This window comes from Diabrotica undecimpunctata, chromosome 3, assembly GCF_040954645.1.
Source record: "Diabrotica undecimpunctata isolate CICGRU chromosome 3, icDiaUnde3, whole genome shotgun sequence".
Taxonomy (NCBI): domain Eukaryota; kingdom Metazoa; phylum Arthropoda; class Insecta; order Coleoptera; family Chrysomelidae; genus Diabrotica; species Diabrotica undecimpunctata.
The window spans coordinates 22,181,782-22,205,174 of record NC_092805.1 but is presented as its reverse complement, the minus strand read 5'-3'; the positions used below and the strand labels follow the sequence as shown (position 1 = coordinate 22,205,174).

Below are 23,393 nucleotides of genomic sequence, written 5' to 3'. Positions count from 1 at the left end.
TTGGTTTTTTTGATGTTAAAATCAAGCCCAAACCTGCTACTTACTTCTGCCACCCTGGAGACAAGTATCTGCAGACCTTCAAGACTGAAAAAATGACAGTATCATCAGCGTATCTTATGTTGTTCAATCGTTCTCCGTTTATAAGTATCTATTCCCTCGTCTATGTCCGCTAGCGCTAGGTTCATAATGTGCTCTGAATATGTATTGAATAATAATAGGTACAATATACATCCCTGTCGCACACCTCTTTTTATCTTTATGTCGTCTGTTAACGGATCCCCAACTCTAACAGCTGCAGTTTATTCGTAATATATATTGTTTATTATACGGCGATCTCTGCTGTCTAGACCAATTGAATTTAATATTTTCATCAGTTAGTCATGTTTTGTACTATCGAACGCTTTCTGGTAATCAACAAAACACACATATACATCACAATTCATTCAAATTATCGATAAAAAAAGAAAAAAAAGAAACAAACGAAAACAAATGTTTTTTTATATACCAGTAACTACTGCCAAATTTGACTGTAATTGTAGATTATTTCACACATATTTTGTAATGGGGTAAATATTTAAAATTTCCTATTTCTGCTATATTTACTTGTACATATCTTTGTACTTATCGGTGCGTATATTACTTGTGTTAAATAACTTCTGGCTGTCTTTCTTACGAACTTGTCTCATGTGAAAATTAATGGCTACTCCGGGCTAATTCAGGTTCGTTAAATAAAGTCACTAGCCATCTTGAAATCGAACGAGACCAGTTTTTCGCTCCTAATTTTTTGCATCAAAACATTTATATAATTTGCCAAAGAACAAGCTTCGTTAATTAATTCGTTTTTTGTGTGTAGACAACCGCACATCATTACCTGGGAATCTCGTTTTGTAATTCGATTTTAATAGTCCCCTTTTTTATATTAATATATTATCTGGCCGTTCAGCAAAGTTACGAGTTAATAAATTATCGGTTCAGATTTCTGTTTTATATTCAACAGTACCTTTATTAAGTAATAAATTAAATATATACTTGCTAGGCAGTTCTTTGGGAGCAGCCGATTAATAATCTTGCAGGTTCAGTGATGATCCGGTCATTTTAGGAAAAAATCAATTTTTCAGTTATAAACATAAAAATTTACTTTTATTCTTTTAGTCATAAGTACTCTTGTTAATCAAGCAACGTTTTTTATGTAATTTATTAAAAATTATCATCATATTGCTAAGAAAGTTCTTTAATATTTATCCCACATAGAAAAAGTCCCCTAACGAAGAAGAAGAAGTATTGAAATTCTATATATTCGAGATGCCATCGAAAAATCCTGAAATGTCTAGTGAAGTCTGGAACGTCAGAAAATATATATATAACAGAGGAAGTTGACAGTTTAATAACAATAATATTTTGAAGTTTATAATTGTCATTGAATTAAGTATTGCAATATAGTTGGTGTTAAATAAAATTATTTTAAAGAAGTGTAACACTGAAAACTTACACTACGCTTCTCCATCCGTAATTAGACGGAATCATCGAAAGACATAATAGAACTATTTGTCAATATCTTTCAATGTTTGTCGCTGCTAATCAAAAATTCTTCTTCTTCTTCTTCTACGACACTACAACCCAAATTGAGCATTGGCCTCCTTTATCTTTTGCCTCCACCTTTGCTTGTCTGTGGCTGATATTCTTCATTCACGGACTCCTAAAAGGGCTTGTGCGTCGCTGCTTACTGTGTCTTCCCAGCGCTTTCTTGGCTTTCCAACCGGTCTCTTTCCTGCATTCTAGCATTCAGTGCTCTTTTTGGTAGCCTATCCTCTCCCATTCTTATCACATGTCCGGCCCATTGCAATCTTTGTATTCTAATCAAAACTGACAGTGGTGCTTCCTTATAAAGTTGATAAAGCTGGTTGTTGTATCGACTTCTGAAGATTCCGTTTTCCTTCACAGGTCCTAGTATTCTCCTCAGTACTTTCCTTTCGAATGTGTCGAGTTTGCTTTTCGATGTTTCTTTCAGGACCAATGCTTCACGACCATGCTATTGGTCGAACTAAGGTTTTATGGATTCTCATCTTTGTATTTCGGTGGACATTTTTAGACCGAAATATATGGGAGAGGGCAAAATAAGCTTTGTTTGATGCGTTATTCTCTTCCGTATTTCTCCATCTTCTGATCCGTCGGCATATATTTCTACTCCCAGGTATGTAAACTTTCCAACCGTTTCAATGTCATCTTTATGTATAATGTTTTGTGGGACTATATTTCTTCTCGTCTGTATCATTATTTTTGTTTTTTTCTGTGTTAATTTCCAGACCTAGCCTTTTTGTTTGCGTTTTTAACTCTGCGTATGTTTTTTGTGCTCCTGTTGATGTTCTACTCATAATATTAATATCATCGGCATAGGCTGCCAGTTGAACCGTTCGGTTGGTCAGTAGGTTTCCTCGTCCAGTTTGCATTTGCCTAAACGCCAAAACATAAATAAACGCCAATTACTTAGTTTTTATCTGTGTTTTAATGCAAGAAATAAGCTGTCAATAATTGTGCTATATACCATTTGCTTGAACGAAATAATGAGAGTCAGTCATGTGTGAAATTTTCGGAACGAAGTTATATGTCCGTCATCTTCGAGGAGATTCCATCTTTTTAATCTTAATACTGTTCTGAAGCTATTTTCTTGTGACATCTTAATGCAATTACTATTTTTATTGGGAATAAGCCACAATTTAAAATTAAAATAAGTTTATTTTTGACGTTTCGATTTCCACTCCGGAAATCGTTCTCAAAATACAAAACATTAATACAATAAACAAATTTTGTTTTTTTTGTTACTTGGTGAAAAATTCTTCTAATATTTTAATTTTATCTAACTCATTCATATTGACAATTCAGACATTATTATACATTTTAAAGTAGACGATTTTAAAATGATATTGCCAATATTGTTGAGTTGCGTTCCTGGTACGACTTTATTGAAAGATTGTAAGATAGTTCATTCGATTACACGAAATCAGCTTTAACTTGAGAATACCCGTCAGAAAAATCATAGCATAAGAATTGTTTTTAAAAAGACAACCACATGCAGTGATGACGGTAAAATTCTTCTGTTAGTGATTCCATAGTAAATCATAAGGAAAAAACCTCATAATACTATCCCGACACAGTAAGTATTTGGTCTTACATTTAGTTTACCCTCAATAAACATCCAACTCTGATTTTATAATGTATGTTGTTTAAAAACATAAATGATGTATACTCGATATGTTATTGACTTACTAATAGTATCTAGTATTTTATTTTTATTGATTTCCTCCTTTAATATGGGTAACCAGACCCTACTCTATTTTGCCAAGGAATTTGCGACGGAAATGGTCTCATTCAAGGTCAATTTGCCTACAGAAAGCTGCTTACCCGACGAACTAGAAGAACTGTATAGAATTACCAGACAAAGAGAAGAGAAGAAAAGAGAATAAACAAAAGAAAAAAACGAAACCACCTAAATGAGGAACTTAAATATATAGACAACCTCAACAGAGAGAAAGAATTCAGAGGCAATCACAAGACAAAGCTGAAGTCAGAATGGCGACCTATTAACAGCAAGGAAAGATATATTGAATAGATGGGTGGAATATTTTAACCAGGCATTAATATAGAGGAAGAAGAAGAAAACCTGGAAGACGAAAGAGATGAGGTAAGGGAAATAGACGAGAGTGAATAGGAACCACCAACGATTCTTGAAGTTAAAGATGCAGTTAAAAAACTAGCTAGAAACAAATCACCCGAAATAGATAATCTCCCAGCTGAACTATATAAAGAAGGTGGCCATGATACCATAATGGCATTACAGCACCTTGATGACAGCCAATGATTAGAATATGGGAATACTTTGCACCATACACAAAAAAGGAGATATCTTTGAATGCTCTAACCACAGAGGAATAACGCTTCTAAATGCAGCGTATAAAATATTTTCTACAGTACTGTGTCACCGTATGGCACCATATGCAAAACGGATAGTAGGAAAATACCAGGCTGATTTTAGAGGTGGTAAATCGACAATTCATCAGATTGCAACCGTGAAACAAATTTGGGAAAAAAACACTAGAATATGGCATTGATACTCATCACATATTTATAGACTACAAAGCAGCTTACGACTCTGTAAATAGAAGAGAAATGTTCAAAGCAATGAAAGAGCTAGGAATACCAAATCAGTTGGTAAATTTAATAAAACTAACTCTTGAAAAAGTTGAATGTAGAGTATTCAGGGAAGAACCTGGGAATTCAGGGAGAACTCTCTGAACCTTTTACCTTTTAGAGGGTCTGCCTGCGCCATGCGTGTTTACATATTTGAGATCTATCAAATTCTCTATTTTTAATACAAGATTAATGGTCTTGATGTTTCACCTAAATAAAAATAATCGCATTCGCAAGGTATTTTATAAATACAATTCTTTGTTCTTTCTTGTTCATTGTTAGGTTTAGTTTTAGATATTATTTCCTGTGGATGCGGAAAGATCCCGTTTTAAGTTGTTCAGTTCCATTTTAATGAAACAGATCTTTAATAAATGTTTCTCTTTAAAGAACAAATTTTCGTTAGAACAAGTAATTTTGGCTCTATCGTATAGGGATTTAATAATTCCCTTTTTAATATTAATGGAGAGCATATTTAAGGAAGTTTTAGACGGTTGTGCGAAAGGAATACTAATAAACGGTGAATGGTTGAATACCATTAGATATGCAGATGACACTATAGTTTTTGCCGATAATCTGAATGACTTACAGATATTAACAAATCGCATAACAGAAGTCAGCAACAGATACGGACTAGCTCTTAACATAAAGAAAACCAAATTTATGATAATTAGTAAAAAACCAATACTAAACGCTCAACTTACAATCAACCAACAGAATATCTAAAGAGTCGAGCAATATACATATCTAGGCACCAATTTAAATAGCCAATGGGACCACTCAACAGAAATTAAACAGCGAATCATCATCATCATCCAGCCTCAAGAGTCCACTGCTGAACATAGGCCTCTTCCTCATGTTTCCAACCCCGTCTATCTTGCGCCGCTCTCATCCAGTTTTTATTGAGTCTTCTTAAATCGTCAGTCCATCTTGTAGGTGGTCGACCGACGCTTCTCTTGTCTTCCCTTGGCCTCCATTCCAATAACCTCTTTGTCCATCGCCCATCTGTCATTCTGGCTATGTGTCCTGCCCATCTCCATTTTAGTCTGGCTATCTTCTCGATGATGTCAGTCACTCCGGTTCTTCTCCTGATGTCTTCGTTGGTTATTCTGTCTCGTAGAGTTATTCCTAACATGGACCGCTCCATTCTTCTCTGCGTGACTCTCAGTTTGGTAGCTGCTGCTTTTGTTAAGGTAAGTGTTTCTGCTCCGTACGTCAAGACTGGGAGGACGCACTGATCAAATACCTTTCTCTTTAGGCATGTGGGCAGCTCACTTTTAAAAGTTTCTCTCAGTTTTCCAAATGCTGCCCACCCAAGGCCGATTCTTCTCTTCAGTTCATGAGTCTGGTTATCCCTGCCAATCATAATTTCATGTCCCAGGTATTTATATCTATCTACGAGTTCTATTTCTTTTCCACCAATACTGATGTTCTGGTTGGGTACCAAATTGGTCATGATTTTTGTTTTCGAGATATTTATATTTAAACCTACACTTTCTGTAGCCACCACGAGTTCCTGTACCATCTCTCTTGCCATACCTAGATCTTCAGCTATTATAAGTATATCATCGGCGACACGTAAGTTGTTTAGATATTCTCCATCTATTTTTATTCCCTTTGTCATCCAATCCAAATTCTTAAAAGCATGCTCTAGCACCGTATTAAAAAGTTTAGGTGACATTGGGTCACCTTGTCTAACCCCCCGTTCTGCAAACAGCGAATAATAAAAGCAAAAGCAGCATTCGTTAGAATGAGAACCATTTTCAACAGTCGAGACATATCATTAAAAACAAAATGCCGTCTATTGAACTGCTACATATTCACAGTTCTGCTCTACGGAATGGAAGCATCGACACTGACTGTTGCATCTATGAATCGGCTCGAAGCTTTCGAAATGTGGTGTTATAGGCGCATCTTACGTATATCCTGGGTTGACAGAGTTACTAATGTGGAGGTCCTGCGTAGAATGGGGAAAGAATGTGAAACTCTCATGACCGTGAAAACTAAAAAGTTGGAATATCTAGGACATGTAATGAGAAATCAAGAACGTTACGGCTTTCTCTAGCTGATTCTCCAAGGCAAGGTAAATGGTAAGAGAGGTCCGGGAAGAAGACGCATTTCCTGGCTTCAAAATTTACGAAAGTGGTATAACACGACTACCACTGAACTGTTCCGCGCTGCAATAAACAAAGTTAAGATAGCCGTGATGATCGCCAACATCCGGAACGGATAGGCACTTTAAGAAGAAGAATATTAATGGTCAAATTTTATTTGCAATTTAGGTGTCTGTTGATGTGTGTTGTTTTTCTATACACCCGAGTCTCATATCCAATATCGTTCTTAGAGATTAAAACATCCAGGAAAGGTAGTGTGTTATTATATTCCTTTTCTATGGTAAATGTTACTGTCACTTCTTTATCGTTTATATCATTCAGGAATGTGTCCAACAACTCTGATCCATGGAGCCATATTGGGAATACATCATATACATATCTCCACCATACTGTTGGTTTTAAATTTTGTTTAAAAATAATATTTGTTTCAAAATCTTTCTTTAATATATTGGCTAATAGTGGAGATAAACTAGAGACCATTGCTAGACTAAAATTTTCTTTATAGAATTCATTATTTGGTTGAAAATAGGTATTATCAGTACACAATATCAATAACTCCATTAAAGCTGATATATTTAGTCATGTTCTAGTTGCCAATGTATCATCAATTTCTAATTTTGTTTTAAGTATTTTTAAAGCCTTATCTAATATAACATTTGTAAATAAACTATTTATGTCAAAACGTACTAAATATCTTAATGCTAGAAGTTCTGACTGTGATTTGGGTAGTTTTAAATCTCGAATTAAATCATTAAATTCAGCCTGTGAAATGAGATGGTATTTTGTTTTGTGGAAGACTGCGGTTCTTAACATAGTGGATCATTGTCTATTTTCTGTTTTAATTGTATATCATCAGATGGAACCTCGAAACTTTCAGATTCATCTTCATCCACATTTAAAATCTTTGGTGATTTTGGGATAGGAATATTTTTGCTATGTTCGACGTGACGGATACCTGATGGTAAATTGAGATACTGCACAGTATGCTTAGACTTCAGTCCTACGCCCTGAATTTTGGTAAGACAAAAGTAACAATCTGTAACATGGTCTGTCTATTCCTTCCACATTATTGATACTGCAAAGCGCACTTGAGGTTTTGCACCTTTCAACCAAAAGGGGTTAAAACACATCATATATAACTTATCTTGATTACCTACTTTATAGTTTGTTGGTATGGTTTATAATGGGAATATATGAACAATTAACAAAAATATGTGGTAAAATTTCGCAAATTTTTATTAATTTCTGCGTTTAAGAGAAACGACGACCAAAATCAACCGTACTAATAACTTACACCTTTATAATTAAAATTGGCGCGCTTGCCACAGGAGTGTACAAAAAGGACTGTCAGGTTGATATTGATATATTTTGTACCACTTACGTATGCTGTAGGAAGGCAAGAACACTAAGGTAACGTACGATTTGTTAAATCTTCACCAGGTAATTAAATTCTTTAATAACTTCAAGATATACATACGTATATATATATATATATATATATATATATATATATATATATATATATATACATATATATATATACCTAGTTCTAGATTTAACGTAAACATTTTCATCCCTTTCTGAAGGCATTGTTATATAGAAGTCATTGTATGTGTAGAAAGGAACAACGAGAGATGAGACCAAAAATGAATTGTTATATGTTATTTAGTCGCTGACTTTATCAAAATACACAATTATAAATAGATCGACAACCAGTATAAGAAGTATCCAATCTAGGTTGTTATATTACCGAAAAATTAGATCCAGATAAGAGATAAAATGTAGAATTGAGATGACTCCTTTAACTTTTTAAATAATGAGGTCACTCCTTGTAACGATAAATTAAAACTTTATCTTCGAAAACGCATGATTATGGTTAGTTGTTTTACATGATATCGAAGCATGAACCTTGAAAATATCTACTATTAACCGCTTATAGGCTTTTGAAATGTGATTATATAGACGAACACTAAAAATACCGTGGATAGCTAAGCAGATAAATGAAGTAATTCTCAACAGAACACAATCTATTCGTGAGCTGATTGATAGATTCATATCCAAGAAAATAGCATATGGAAGACAGGCGACCATGGAAAACACAAGGGAAGGTCTATGTTTAGGAGTGGACTAGAAGAGACTGCTAAAGAAGAAGTTAGATTTAACGATCCTTTGTATTTTAGTATCTCAGCTTTTCAAATCACTTTTTTATACTGTTTTAAAAGTGTTTTTTATTCACGAGTTCGTGGTTAGTAAATGTAGAATATTTAGTAAATCTATTTAGGAAAATATTATGATTTAAAATTAGTCAATACCACTCGAATGGATTGCTGCCCTAGCCTACAGCTTGTGCTACATGTGGGAAATAATGACCATTACATACTCTATGTACAATATATTATTTCGATTTTTTTCTTTTAGTGTCTGGTGTGATTTATATTTTACAAAATACTATTTTCACAATCTGCTTTCCGTCAGGAAGTCAACCAGTAACATAATATAAAATCTATTTTAATTTTTAAAATAAATTTTTGAATCAATTTCAAAAAAAATGTCACAAACATCCAGTACGTATTTACAATTATACGAACTCTCAAAACTTGATCCTGACGCTATTTTTAGAAACAAATTAACTATTGAAAACCAATTTCGATGTAACGAAACCGTAGTATGTAGGAAACTAATTTATTTTCCCCTTTCTCCTGCTGCTAGAAATAGTAAAACGTCAATACCAATTGAGATCACAACTATTGAATGTTGCTACCCTAAGTATTTGAAATTATGAATGGGTTTCTATGAGCTTTAATAAAAATGTACAATGAGTAGATAAAATTATCGTAGTCGACTTCTGAAAATATAACAATATGGATGTTTAAGTTATACATGGTTAGCCCCTTAAAAGACTTCTCCTATTAAAATAGGACAAATAGGACAAATGACTGAAGGATCGAAAAATATTTGTAAACATGTAAATATCCTTTTTTATTTAACTACAACAAATATGGAAGATATTTTAAAAATTGCTCAAGATTTTTACTCAGAATTGTATAAGCGAGAAGAACTTCCAGATCATGATCAAAATCAAATACCAAAAGTTTAAAATGTAGGCTCAAAAGACATCCCAGATATCACAACCGAGGAAATAAAATCAGCTCTCTCGGAGATGAAAAACAATAAATCACCTGGAGAAGATGGGATAGTCACTGAACAAATCAAAGAAGGAGGAGGAACGTCAGTAAATGTGTTGAAAAAGATGTTCAATACTTATTTGACAAGAGGCGTAACCCCCTCCCAGTGGCATAATGCAATAATAACCATAATGCACAAAAAAGGTGTCATTTCAGACGTAAAGAACTACAGACCTATTAGTTTGCTCATCCATACACACAAACTATTCATGAAGATAATAACAAAACGGCTTGTGAACAAACTGGATAGTTACCAACCTTGTGAACAGGCTGGGTTCCGCTCCAGATACGGAACAAATGATCATCTACAAGTTATAAAAACGCTAATAGAAAAGTGTACAGAGTATAACAAGCATATCTTTCTTATATTCGTAGACTATGAAAAGGCGTTTGATACTATAGATCATCATAAAATGCTTAGAGCATTGGCTGACTGCCGCATTGACTACCGATATATCGCCTTGATTAAAAGTATTTACGAAACTGGTACAGCTTGTGTCTGCCTTCATGAAGATACCAAGAAGTTTCGAATAGAATGCGGAATTAGACAGGGTGATACTATCTACTCTAAATTGTTTACAACTGTTCTTGAATATATGTTCAAGCAAATGGAACGAGAGGATAACATGGGAATTAATATAAATGGGGAAGATCTGAACCACCTAAGATTTGCCGATGACATCGTTTTAATATCTGATATAGTTGATAAAGCTACAAAAATGCTGCACACGCTCTATAAAGTGTCAAAAACAATTGGTCTTAAAATTAACACTTCAAAGACAAAATTTATGACCAACCTTGTAGTCAGCGGTAAAATTCTGATTGAGAGCCATAGCATCGACCAAGTAATAGCTTACAAATATCTAGGCATGAGATTCGCTTAGGCCGAGATAATCATGACAACTGAAATACAAAGAAAGATAGGTCTCACATGGGCTGCCTTTGGTGTATTGAATAAGAATAAGATAGAAATAGGTGGAACATTTTACGGGAGGCCTACGTTCAGCAGTGGACAAATATAGGCTAATTGATGATGATGATGGTACTGCATGATACAGTACCACAAACCTTTAATTTTAAATAGGGAATATACCATGCGGGGCACGTCATTATACAGGTATTTGGTTGGAGAATTCAGGTATCCCTGATTTTTTTCTATATTAACTCTATTATTGTGAGAAAGTATCAGTTTATTGAAAGTGTTCCACCTCTTAAAAACTAATCTTAACGTCTAGGTTTATAGAAGAACGGAAAAAAGAAGATATCTAAATTAACCATATGCATTCTTTCCTTGGAAGGTTTAATTATTGGTCTGTCTAATTATATAGGTAATACACACTTGTATCGTTTATTTGTTTTCAGATTCCGTTCCAGTTTTATCCTGTACTTTGATTCGAATAATCTTCCATAACAATCAATCAATCAATCAATAATGCCTTTCTATTTGTCATTAAAAAAATACAATACAATATTCTCTTTCAGCGACATTTGTTCTCCTTGGCACATGCCATCAGGAGGGTTGCCAAACAAATATTTTTTTTAACATAGAAAAAATTACACTAAATCTAATTCTATCTAACAAGGTCATTAAAATAATAAATAATAAATTAAATAAATATTCATATAAATGTTATAGTATTAAACTAAATGTGTATATCCTACTGAGTAAAACTTTACACTAGAATAAACAATAATTACAATGTATAATAGTAAGGTATAGCATTCTTTAGAGTGAGTAAAAGATGATGTATAATAACATTAACAATAATAATAACAAGATAGTCAAGGTAGACAAGACAGATGAAAAGATAATAGCGATACGCAAACAAATTATTAATGCTAATTTTAATATTTTTATCCTATTGAACTAACACCATGATAATCGATTTAGTAATTAAATAGGCTCAATAACTCATACCTATACGGCCATGCCTCCCTACAATAACCTGCTAACTCAGCCCGTCCCTGTCTCATCATAGTAACTACTTTCACTCTACTAAGTTCATTTCAACACCGAATATTTTCCCAAAAAATGTATCACATCTTCTCTTTCCTTTCCTCGATCATTCAAATATAGAACTCCACATCTTAATTTAAACAGCCATTGAGTGTCCCCAATATTTTCCATTTCCAGTAGATAATGCATGTTTACTCCTTCTTCCCGCAGTTCTTTGTAGTTCCCACAAAAATTTCTCACCTTGCCACTGTATCCCCTCCTTCTTTTTTTACCATACCCTCAATCATACTAGAACAGCTATCTCTCTATTCCCATTCACACCTTACCTCAATACCAAATTTTTCTCCCATGCTCATCCAATCTGTCTACCTGCCACACCTTGTTCTCATCATTTCTTTCAAAAGAAATTTTGGCAACCTATTATACGAATATCCTAGAATTTTTTCAATATATTTTTAATGTAAATTCATTGTATATAGGCTGACTCTAGCAATACCTGTCTCCAAATCTAACATAAAGTTAGGACAATACCTTGGACAAGAAAACATTTTTTTATATAAAATCTTTTGATTATTTCCTCAAAAGACCCCATACCTGAGACCCATAAGTCAAAATTGGTCTTACGATCGACTCATACACTGTTACTTTAGCCAAAAAGGGTATATCAGCCTTAGACACTAAACTACTTTAAGCCGTGTGAATCGCCACTTTTGCCAAAATCTGGCGCTTTTTAGATGAGCTTTAATCGACAGCTTGGGTGTTAATATCATTTCCAAATCATTATAGTTATTCACTACCTCTAATACTCGATTATTTTCCAAGATTTCCTGGTCAAACCACTTCCTCTTTTGAATACAAGAATTTTGTCGCAGACATATCAGACACAAATCTCGTATAAGTATGCGATCGGCGTTAAGTTACGGTGTGTTGTCGCTACTTGTGGAATAGGTATGTACCCTATTGTATCATTTCACCATGTAGACATACCTTTCGTTCACCATGTAGACATACGTCTACATCAACTCGTAAATTAGTTTGTATTTATTTAGAAACCATAACACCAGTTTTATCTGTCATTGTTAGTCCTTTACATCCTACATGTTATTTATAAAATACGCGCTTTAAATAAAATTATTTAAAGTTTGAATCTGTGTATTTAAAGTTTGTAATTAAAGTGTGTAAAGCTATTTACAAAATTTTGCATATTTCTGCACTGGTGAGGATAACGCTCATGAAAAAAGTTTGTCTAAATTTGTAGTGCTTCATTTGTTATGACAAAGCTAATCTGTTTTTGAGATAAAAAAAAAATAGATTTTAAAAAGTTTTTTCCGATATTTCGGATTTCTAATAACGTGTGCATTCATCTACGATCTGATTCAGTGAACACATATGCATGAAATAGATGAAGTAACTAAACTGGAAAGTCGTATGTTCTTTTTTCGCAGTGCTTTACTGACGATTTGTTACATTCAATGGTAAATTTTACTAATTTAGATGCAACTTAAAATTAAACTCGATATCAGGCTACAAATAATAAGGACATGAAAAACGTTTGTTGATATACATATCATTATAGGTAATACCCATTATCCAAGAGTTAAAAAATATTAGGAGATATCTAATGCTGTATCAGCATTTGCAGAGGGACGCCCTGATTTCCGTGCATTTTCAACCGTACCAGTTTCTCGAAATTTCTTTTCAATCTTACTGACTGTTGAACCCGTTATAGGTCTTTCTGGATATTTATCATTAAACAAATTGCACACTTCCATCTGAGTTCGCGATCTGTCTCCATACCCAATCATCATAAGTATTTCAATTCTTTGCTTTACACTTCAAATTAAATCTAAGCAATAATTAAAACATTCACAAATACCAAAAATATTGTAGTACTAAACTGTCACTGAACATCAATAAATTACTAAACAAATAATGACATTTAACAAAAACATAGCCTACTATATTTCTTTTAAATTGATAAGAAATAATTGCTTTCATATTCTGTCCGCTAGACAATAAGTATTTTTGATATTGTTAATTTAACTAACGCGTTACTTTATGAGCACACACAAAACTATTGTATTTTTGTCCACTCTGTACCAATTTGAATCAACATGTGATACATTTTTGGAATCAGCTCAGCTAGAGTAATCCGAAAATTGAGACAAAATGGGGGTGTTCCATTAAAAAAAAATGACGGTGACGTCATTACTCGAAAGTAATTCACCCTGTATATTAGAATGTTATTTTAAAATACGTTAAATTAAAATCAAAAATCGACGTGTTTCAGGATTATTTCTTAAAATGCTCTGTTTAGCTAAAAAAGAATTTGTTCCATACTTTACGGACACAGTGTATACAGCAACGCTATTTTATATATTTTCAATAACCGCTAGAAGACTCCAATACCTTGTTGATAAAATGAAAGCAGGGGTAAATCTAAATAATCATCGTGGCAAACATACTAATCGTCACAAAAAACTTATGATAACAGATGTAGAGAAAATATGCGAATATAATATATTAGCTCACTTCCGCAGCAAGAAAATCATTATAGCAGAAATGCCTCTTCTAAAAGTTGTCTTCCAGCTGATTTAACCATCTAAAAAATGTACAGATTATTTTTAAAAATGTACCTGATACGAAAATCTCTCTACGAACCTACCACGATATTTTTAAAAATAAATTTAACTTGCGTTTTGGACTTCCCAGGTCAGATAATTGTTCATATTGTGACAAGCTCTTTATCAAACTTTCTTCTGCTAGCGATGAATGTGAAAAAAGAAAATAAAAATTAAAAGTAAAATGTAATGTAAATGTAAAGTAATGCATGCTGTAGTGGAATATATTCGGCAATATTTAATAAATTGGCATGTTTTTTCTTTTTTAAATGGTAGTGGCCCCTCATGGACTTCTGTAAGTTCAGCAAGAGTGACTTCAGTTATAGGCGTTTTAGTTGACTAAAGAATAAGGTAATCATGGTTGAATAGTATTGTGGGATTTTCTTAACCGTATAGTATTTGGATCATCTGAGCTAATTTGTATCCACACTGACCGAGTAATTTTGCACTTTGGATCTTTCCCTACATTTTCTGCGTTGATAAAATTTTTAAAAAATGTTTGATGCACGTAGATAACTAGTTTTAACTCTAGTTTTTGCAATTACATCTGTCCACTGAAACGGGATATAAACCGATGAAAGCTTCTTGTTGCGTTCTATGTGGGCAAAGTCTCTATCACCGGGCGGAAAGCTGTGCCCACTAGTTAGAAACTTTTGCTCAATTTGGGTGAAGTATTTTTCTAACAATAGTAGTCGAAGTAATGTTTTGACTTTCCAATTGTAATCTGGGCCGACACATCTATCTGACCAAATAACAAGTTTTCTTTCTTGGCCTGGATCAAGACGATTGAATTTTTCAGTTATATAAGGTAGCAATGCTAATGCTATCTCAGTGGAGCCTCGATGCGCCATTACTTCGTTCCACAGCATCATTGTAGCAGTATTACTCCCCATATTATGAACAGCGTAGTTATTCGAAGAAAGTTGTCGCTGGTAGAAGATTGATGAGTGAGTTAGATTAGGGCAAAAAATAACTTGTTGCAAATCAGTAGGTACATAAAACGACATAATTAGCATTTACTTTTGCAATTTCAGTATCTTGTCTTAATATTTTGTAACCTGCTTCCGCTCGCATACTTATGATGAATTTTACTTTCAATTTCTATTATCTTTTTACATTTAGGGTACATTTTAAAAAATAATCTGTACATTTTTGAGATGCTTAAATCAGCTGGAAGAATTTTGTTGAGTTTTTGTGCTAATATTTGGTTTAAACTCTGATGAAGTCTATAAACATAGACGAAAGCTTAGAATTTTAATAAAGAGGCACTTACTATGAAACACCCGAGTTTTATTTGCTTCCTCACTGAAATAAAGGGTATCTCTCAGTGTTATCGTTTTGTATTTCAATATTCACTAGTACCCGTTACCTCTCTTTTTGTTCATATATGTATATATATATATATATATATATATATATATGTATATGAAGACATCTTTAAGGAAAAGACCGAAAACATCCCATTCACTTACGAGTGCACATTTTTTTATATATGTATATATATATATATATATATATATATATATATATATATGTATATATATATATATATATATATATATATATATATATATATATGTATATATATATATATATATGTACACTCATGGACAATAATATCGAATATTTTGGAATTTTCTAATTTTTGTTTTTTCAAAATAAATTCTGGTCAATCAAGTCGTTTATTGTAAAATATAGTTTATTTTAACAATGTTTAATGAACAATTTTAAGTTTTTATGCGGAGAAAATTGCAAAAAAAATAAATGTTTAATATTAGGTAAATAGGGTTATTTTACTCTAAACTTAAACGATAATTTAAATTGCTTAAACAAGTCGTTTTAACTTAAAGAAGTGCATGATCAGTAATGAATGTTCCCCCCTCTAGCTCTTATTACTACTTGCATCTTTCTTAGCATGCTTGCAAGTAAATTTTGGACATATTCTTGGAAAATTGCATTCCATTCATCCTGTGCGGCAAGCCGAAGCTGTTTTAACCTATTTGGAACGAGATTTCTTTGTCGTATGCTGCGTTTACCATGATCCCACATGTGCTCTATTGGATTTAAATCCGGGCTAAACGGTGGCCAATCTAATCTTCGAATTTGAAACTCATCAAGATAATTACTCACTATGGCAGCAGTATATGGTCGAGCATTATCGTGCATTAACGTGAATCTTTCATATTAAATGTAACCAACATATAACAAAACATAATCTTACAGGATGTTTTAAACGTAAGAATCACCAGTCATCCGTCCAATCACTTTCACAAGTGCGGTACGTACCTCCCAACTAATACCTTCCCAAAAAATTATGCCAGCAACTCCAACACTAACAGTCTGGGCGAGACTGCAGCTGGCGAATTGTTCTCCAACTCTTCTGTAGAGGGAGATTTGACCATCTGGCTTTCATAATAGGATTCTGGTCTCATCAGTGAAAAGAACGTTTTTCCAGTTGTCGATATTCCACTAAATATATGTTCTTGCAAATTCCAAACGGCGAGCTTTATGATTTTGGAGGAGACGTGGAACTTTGGCGGGGCGTATGGGCTTTAAGTTTGCTTCTTTTGATCTTCAACTAACTGTTTGTGAACTCACATTAACTTTTTTCTGAGGTGCATCCATCTCACTGAACGATTCCGTGTAGAATTAAGAACCAAAAAACGGTCATTAATTGCGGTTGTGCACCTTGGACGTCCTTGACCAGGCCTTCGTATAAAATTTCCTGTTTCGCGGTACCTTTTTAGAGTATTCGAAACTATAGATTCAGTTCTGCTGAGACGTCGTGCGATACCTTTTTGTGCATATCAAGAGAGTATTTAATTAAACTTAATAAATTAAACTAAAAATAACCGAATTAGTATGATTTTTCCTTTATGTGAAGAAGGTTTTTTACGATGAAATGTTCGAATGACACTAATCACTGGATAAACGTCAGAATAAACATCAAAATATCTCAAACCAGTTGAGTACATCAGCCTACTATATGAGTATTATCAGTAATCTAAAATTATTTTGAAATAATAGTGACTACAAAAAAAAATTGGAAAATTCCAAAATATTTGATACTATTGTCCATGAGTGTATATATATCTAGCAATTTATAAAAAAAAAATTAAACAAATGAAAAGAATTAAGTAAAGGAATAATTTATTGTGACCACCATATCAAACATCAAGTTAAAAAATTGACGAATGCGCCGTAACCTAACCGATCGCTGTCGCTTTTTGCGTTATATCATAACGTTTTTTTATATTAAGAGTTATTAGCTCAGAACAAATCCGTCTAGAAATTATTTAATAGTTAGTCGAAGTTTTTCGGTTGGAAATAAAGCAAAAATTATTGCTCATTGGTGGAAATTATATACCGAAGATATGGGAGAATTGACGTTCGTTTTTATGTTTTACAAGTAATTTAAGCTCCTCGCTGACTGGGACGGTATCTCTGTAACAACCCTTCGCGTCATTTCAAGTCTGCTGAATTTAGATTGAATTAGTACAATTCGCTGTCACAGTTTTCCGACTTTGTTTAAGAGTTTTTATTTAGATTTTGTGGAATCAGGTCAGGGTGAATGCAGATCATAACGCAAAAAGATTATATACCTGTAAAATGTAACAAATAAAGAATCACTCGATTGAAATAAGTACGTGGAGTTCTTTGTTTATTAATAAATTTAAGACTATTTCTTAAACGGATCTATTGGTTTCCAAAATACCCTTGTTTTTGTTAGATGAAAGGAAAAATTTACGTACGACTATTAATTAAATTTAAAATATATTCAATGGTCGAATTGTAGAGGTTTGATCGGTCAATTATTGGCAAATGAAAGTCGTCAACTACTTCATCGATTTAATAGAATACGTTTCGCTTTTATTATTATTATTTTTTAAAGCATCCTCAGTTCTCTACAAATAGAAATGATCTTAGAATATAAGTAAAAAACGAACAGGGTTCATACTTACAAAAACAATTTGTAGGTTTTTATGATGAACTTACTAACTAAACGAGAAAAAAAAAACAAAAAACACAAGAAAAACTGTAAAAGAGCACTATTGTTCATTTATTCAATTTTTGGTGATTTTTTTTATTTTGACCGATGGCTTCATTTGGATGTTTTGTTAAAGCTCTTTCAGGGGTCAAACCTTCTTCTTCTTCTTGTTCTTCGCGCGACTAGAATTATTCCTGTTGTTGTTTTTACAGATGTTCGCTAATCTATCTGGTCCCATTCAGTTTACATGTTCGTTCCAGTTTTTTTTTTCTTGTTTTTATCCACCTGTTAATATTTTGAATTTTGCATTGTTCGCGTATATTTCTGTTGGTTTGTGTGTCTCTTAATGATATGCCCGCTATTGATCTTAATACTTTCATTTCGATATTGTTGATTTGTTGTTTCGTCTTTCTTGTATTGGTTCTTGTCTGTGCTGCATATGCTAGGATTGGTCTTACTGTTGTTTTTTATACTTTCATTTTGCTTTCCGTGGTCAGATATTTGTTTCTCCATATGGTTTCTCGGAGGCAACCACTTACTCTTGCCGCTTTTGATGCTTGCCTTGTGGTCTCTGTTCTTATATCCCTGTCACTAGTAATGTCTACTCCTAGGTAATTGAATTTCATTGAATTTCATAAATATACTAGTATGGGTCAAGCATACTAGTATATTTTCGGTTGTTTTAATAGAGAATGGACCAATTTGAAATATTAGTTAAAAAAAAGGAAGACGAATAGGGATATGAAGTTCTTATTTGTCCTGTATGGATTTTTTTATTTGTTCTATACGATGAGAGAGTGATATATTTGGCTCAAGTTATCGATGTCGGTTATTTTATTTGAGGACGCTGGATGTTTTATAATTTGGCACATTTCAAGGATGGATCGCTCATGATAATTTTGTTGTTTGCACAGTATTTTGATATTCGTAAAATTGATACTGTGTTTAGTTGAAATGGCATGTTATGCAAGGGCACAAGATGGTTTAGAAATCCTAATGTCGCTTTTGTGGGACGTTAGTCGATCATGAAGAGAGCGGTTGATCTGAGCAATGTAGCAGGAATTGCACTCTGCACAGGGTATATGATAGACGACATTAGTTTGATCTAGAGCGGCCGATGGAGTTTTTGTCTTCGAAAATAACTTTCCTAAGGTTCTGGTGTTTATGAGCGTGTTTTATTGAGACTGCCCAAAACACGCTCAATAATATCAACGTGGGAGTTACCGTTAACGGAAAATTAATTAACAACTTACGATATGCAGACAACACTGTGATCATAGCAATGCGTATAGAAGATCTACAACATCTTATCGAAAGCTTAAGTCTGAATAGTGCTGAAATGGAAATTACTATAAACGCTAAAAAAACGAAGTACATGCTAATTACAAAAAGACCACAAAATATACATCACCTATTGACAATCAATAGTAACGTGATAGAACAAGTAGAAAAATATCAGTACTTGGGAACTTTGATCAATGAAACCAATGATCATACTGCAGAAATAAACAGGCGAATAGAGATTGCCAGATCAGCATTTATACGAATGAAGCCACTCCTAACTTGCAAAAATCTAAATTTGGAGATCAGACTACGTACCATTCGCTGTTATATATTTTCAATATTATTATATGGACCTGAGACTTGGAGATTAAAAAAATGCAATTTAAAAAGAATCGAGGCTTTCGAACTCTGGATATACCGCAGAGTATTAAAAATATCATGGACTGATAGAATTACAAATAAAGAAGTACTGGAGAGGGTTGGTAAAGAAACAGAACTAATCATCACTATACAAACCAGAAAACTGGAATAATTAGGCCACGTGATGAGGGGACCAAAATATGGAATTTTGAGACTCATAATAAAGGGAAAGATTCAAGGAAGAAGATCTGTTAGCCGAAGGCAGAACTCATGTTGAAGAATCTACGTGATGGGTATCAATGTAGATCGATTGATTTGTTTAGAGCAGCAAGTTCAAAAATAAAAATAGCCATTATAATTGCCAACGTCCGTAGAGAGACGGCACTCTAAGAAGAAGAAGGTTCTGGTATTTTAAGGCTATTTTAACAGGTAAGTTTTTGAAAAGTTTGGTAAGTTTGTTCGTGATTTGTGTGAAGTACGGGAGCGAATCATATTTTGTGGTTTGTTAAGGGACGTGAGTGGAATTATTCATCTTTCATTCAGTAATGGACTGCCCATAGCTTTTGGAATATAGAAATTTATTGATGATGGATGCGGGATAGGAGTTATCTATGAGAATGGACTTCAGTAGATTGGGAGATTCTTCTTTGTAAAGCGGGTGTGTCAACGTGTGTACTCTAAGGCTGAGGGATTGTACCAGGTTAAGTTTATATCTGATTGGGTGTGTCGAATGGTAATTTAAAAAACGGTTGCTAGCCATTTCTCTTCTGTACCAGGTAGTGACTAATTTGTAGGTGTGCGAATAATTCGCATATCTAAAAACGGGATACTACGAATAGATATGCGAATTATGCGCACACCTGATAACAGATTAGTAAAATATTATACATAAAGATGCTGTAAAAGATATCTTCGCTTACTTAGTCTACCGGTAAGAAAGTTATCAGACTTATCAGCATTAAATGGCAAAGCAGTTTTTGTACGTGATTTAACTTTATTTTATAAAATTACTGTCTGCACAATTTGGCAACTCAGCCAATGGATGTAACGATAGAAAACTGTAATTTATGTTAGGGTTTGAAAATTTTACAGTGTCATTATGTAGAAATCTAGAAGTAAGTTGAAACATTTATCACAGCAGCATGCCGCAGTAGAGCCATCTCTAGGATCAGAAACAAATTAATTTAGGGTGCAGATCAACCTTAAATTATCGTTCTCTAATTTTATTGCAAAACAGATGCAATCAAAATTATCTGTAGACTGAGATTTAATCACTCACCAGCACCTTCACACTTGTTTAAATTAAAAATTGAAAATTCTGCAAATTGCGTATTTGGAGAATATGGCACATTAGAACATAATATAATATTAACAGAATAAAGACCAATGTAACAAGATTATACTTGGCAACCCTGTCGACCATTGTGACGTAGGATGCTGTCAACGGTTGTCTGCCATATTTAATGGCATTGTCATATTGTCTACATAGCAATCTACATGTGTGTATCTGTATAATGCAGTTTTAATAATGTCTATTGTTTTATTTTTCATCTGAATACACCACATCAAGCAATGTGTTTTATTATCATTTACATCAACCTGTGCGTTGCTACCTATTTGCAGTGAAGTTATTACGAAATGAACACTTATTTCTCGAAAATCACATCCCCACCTAACCATCCCCTTAAACCAATACTTTTACGGAAGCAATTATGAAAATAAAATTTTTTGTAAAACCGATAAACCTTTATATGTTAATCCTTTCTAACAATTTGGAAGTTTATAACTTATATCAACACATAAGAAGTTTAAGATTAAGAATTTGAAGCAATAGTTTATAAAAAACAATTTATAACAAACTTGTACATAAATTGGAAAAGAAAATAACAAAAATAAATAAATAAGGTAAATAAAACAAAATAAACACAAAAAAATCATTCTAATAATAAAAAAAATGTTAAACAATATAAATTAAAAAAAAATAAATAAAATAATAAAAGAAAATTATAAAAAAAATAGTAAAAAACCAATTAATACATAAATAAATATAGAAAAAAATTTTAAAAAAATACAATCACTCGATGCCAAACTGGATAATCCTGGAAAAATATAACCACTGGATACGAAAATGTATAATATTAGAAAACTGTATACGAAAAGGAATGCGCGACATAAATTTACCAATTGTATAATGTAAAATTTTTTACCGTTTTTATATTATTTTTAAAATATTAATAGTCAATTTAAAATAATAATAAATTTTATTTAAATTTTTGTCCTAAGAATCAAAGTCAACTATGATTAGACGAATGAAACCACAGGTTTCTCAGTTAATATCCCAAACACACACCAATATCGCAGTTAATATAGCTCCATATTATAGAGAGATTTCTAGAAACATTATGAGTCTACCGAAAACTTTCAAAATAGTCTAAAATACCATGAAAAACAATGACTGGATGTGTGAATAAAGCGACTACCGAACAGCACTGGAGATTTCAGGTTGTTTCCAGAACGATCAGAAGTACGATCCACAAATCTTGATTTAAAATATATCGGCTAATAAAATTTAATTTTGTACGTTCACAATATGTGCGCAATTTTATTACTATAGTTATAGCATTAAGTTACTATAGCGTAAGATGAAGGAAATATTGGACTAGTTGGAGAAGCGGAGCTCAAAAAGAATCGGTTATCAATAGATAGAACTGAGTGACGAAGAATATTTGTAAAGATGAGACCTCTACTTTAAAACTATAGCAACAGTCCGTGCTTTGCAATAAAACTATAAACAAAAATAATAAAGCGAATATTAAGTACTGTAACTAGGAGCGTACGTTAGGACGCTAAATAAAATATTAGGGGAAATAGTTAATACCGAGATCATGTAGGGAGAAGATGCAGTAAAAATACTCTCCCAGAAATATTAAGAAAGTAGGATCTAATAAAAAAAATTGAAAAACTGAAATTCAGCGAACACTCAACAACGACTTGTGAAGTAAACGAAAAAAAAAAATAATAAATAATTTTATAAAACGAAAACATAATGAATGCGGTGTAAACATATAGAAAGATAAGTTCAAAATCAAATACTACAGATATTTTGAAAGAAGAAATTCAAAATTCATACATCATATTTTTATTATGAATGAAAATATTCAAAATGTAGTTACAGCGCCGTATTGAAAAAAGTAAAAGAAACAACGCATAAACAAAAAATTAGTGATTTGTCAGAAAAATATAAATATTTTAATATTTTCCAAGTTTTATTGAATTAGATACTATTTTTTCGTTTAAAAGCACTTGTGGAAAATCTCCCATCAAACTAGTTTGGGACTTATTATTCGTTCCCAAGAACAATCACGTAAATTCTGCATCAAAATCTTTTTTCAAAAATCATCCCCGTGTTAAAAAGCACAAACGACATTTATATGTACTCACCATTTTGTCTTGAAGAACTTTCAACGGAGAGTGATAAGAATAACCCTTTAATCATTTATATATGAGTCTTGGAGTGTGATGCTGCGTCAGGGACGGATCGGGATGATTTATAGGGGTACGTGCGGAATCCCTTACACGAATAAAGGATATAATGTCTTTATTTTTATATAGAGTAAAAGTGTGTCTGGTCTATGCCAGACCCACTTTTACTCCATATAAAACAAGACGTAAGTATTTAGGTCGAAAAAAGTATATTTAAAA

The 23,393-nt window shown here is 32.9% G+C and overlaps 1 protein-coding gene across 1 annotated transcript in view; it reads right to left on the bottom strand.

Annotated features, from left to right (window-relative positions):
• Window positions 1-23,183, bottom strand: part of ImpL2 (Ecdysone-inducible gene L2) — a 137,237-nt gene extending 114,054 nt beyond the window's left edge. The window contains 1 exon segment of the mRNA XM_072524255.1: window positions 23,133-23,183. Within this exon segment, the coding sequence (XP_072380356.1) occupies window positions 23,133-23,135 (3 nt within the window). The 5' untranslated portion in view covers window positions 23,136-23,183.
• Between the last annotated feature and the right edge of the window lie 210 nt (window positions 23,184-23,393).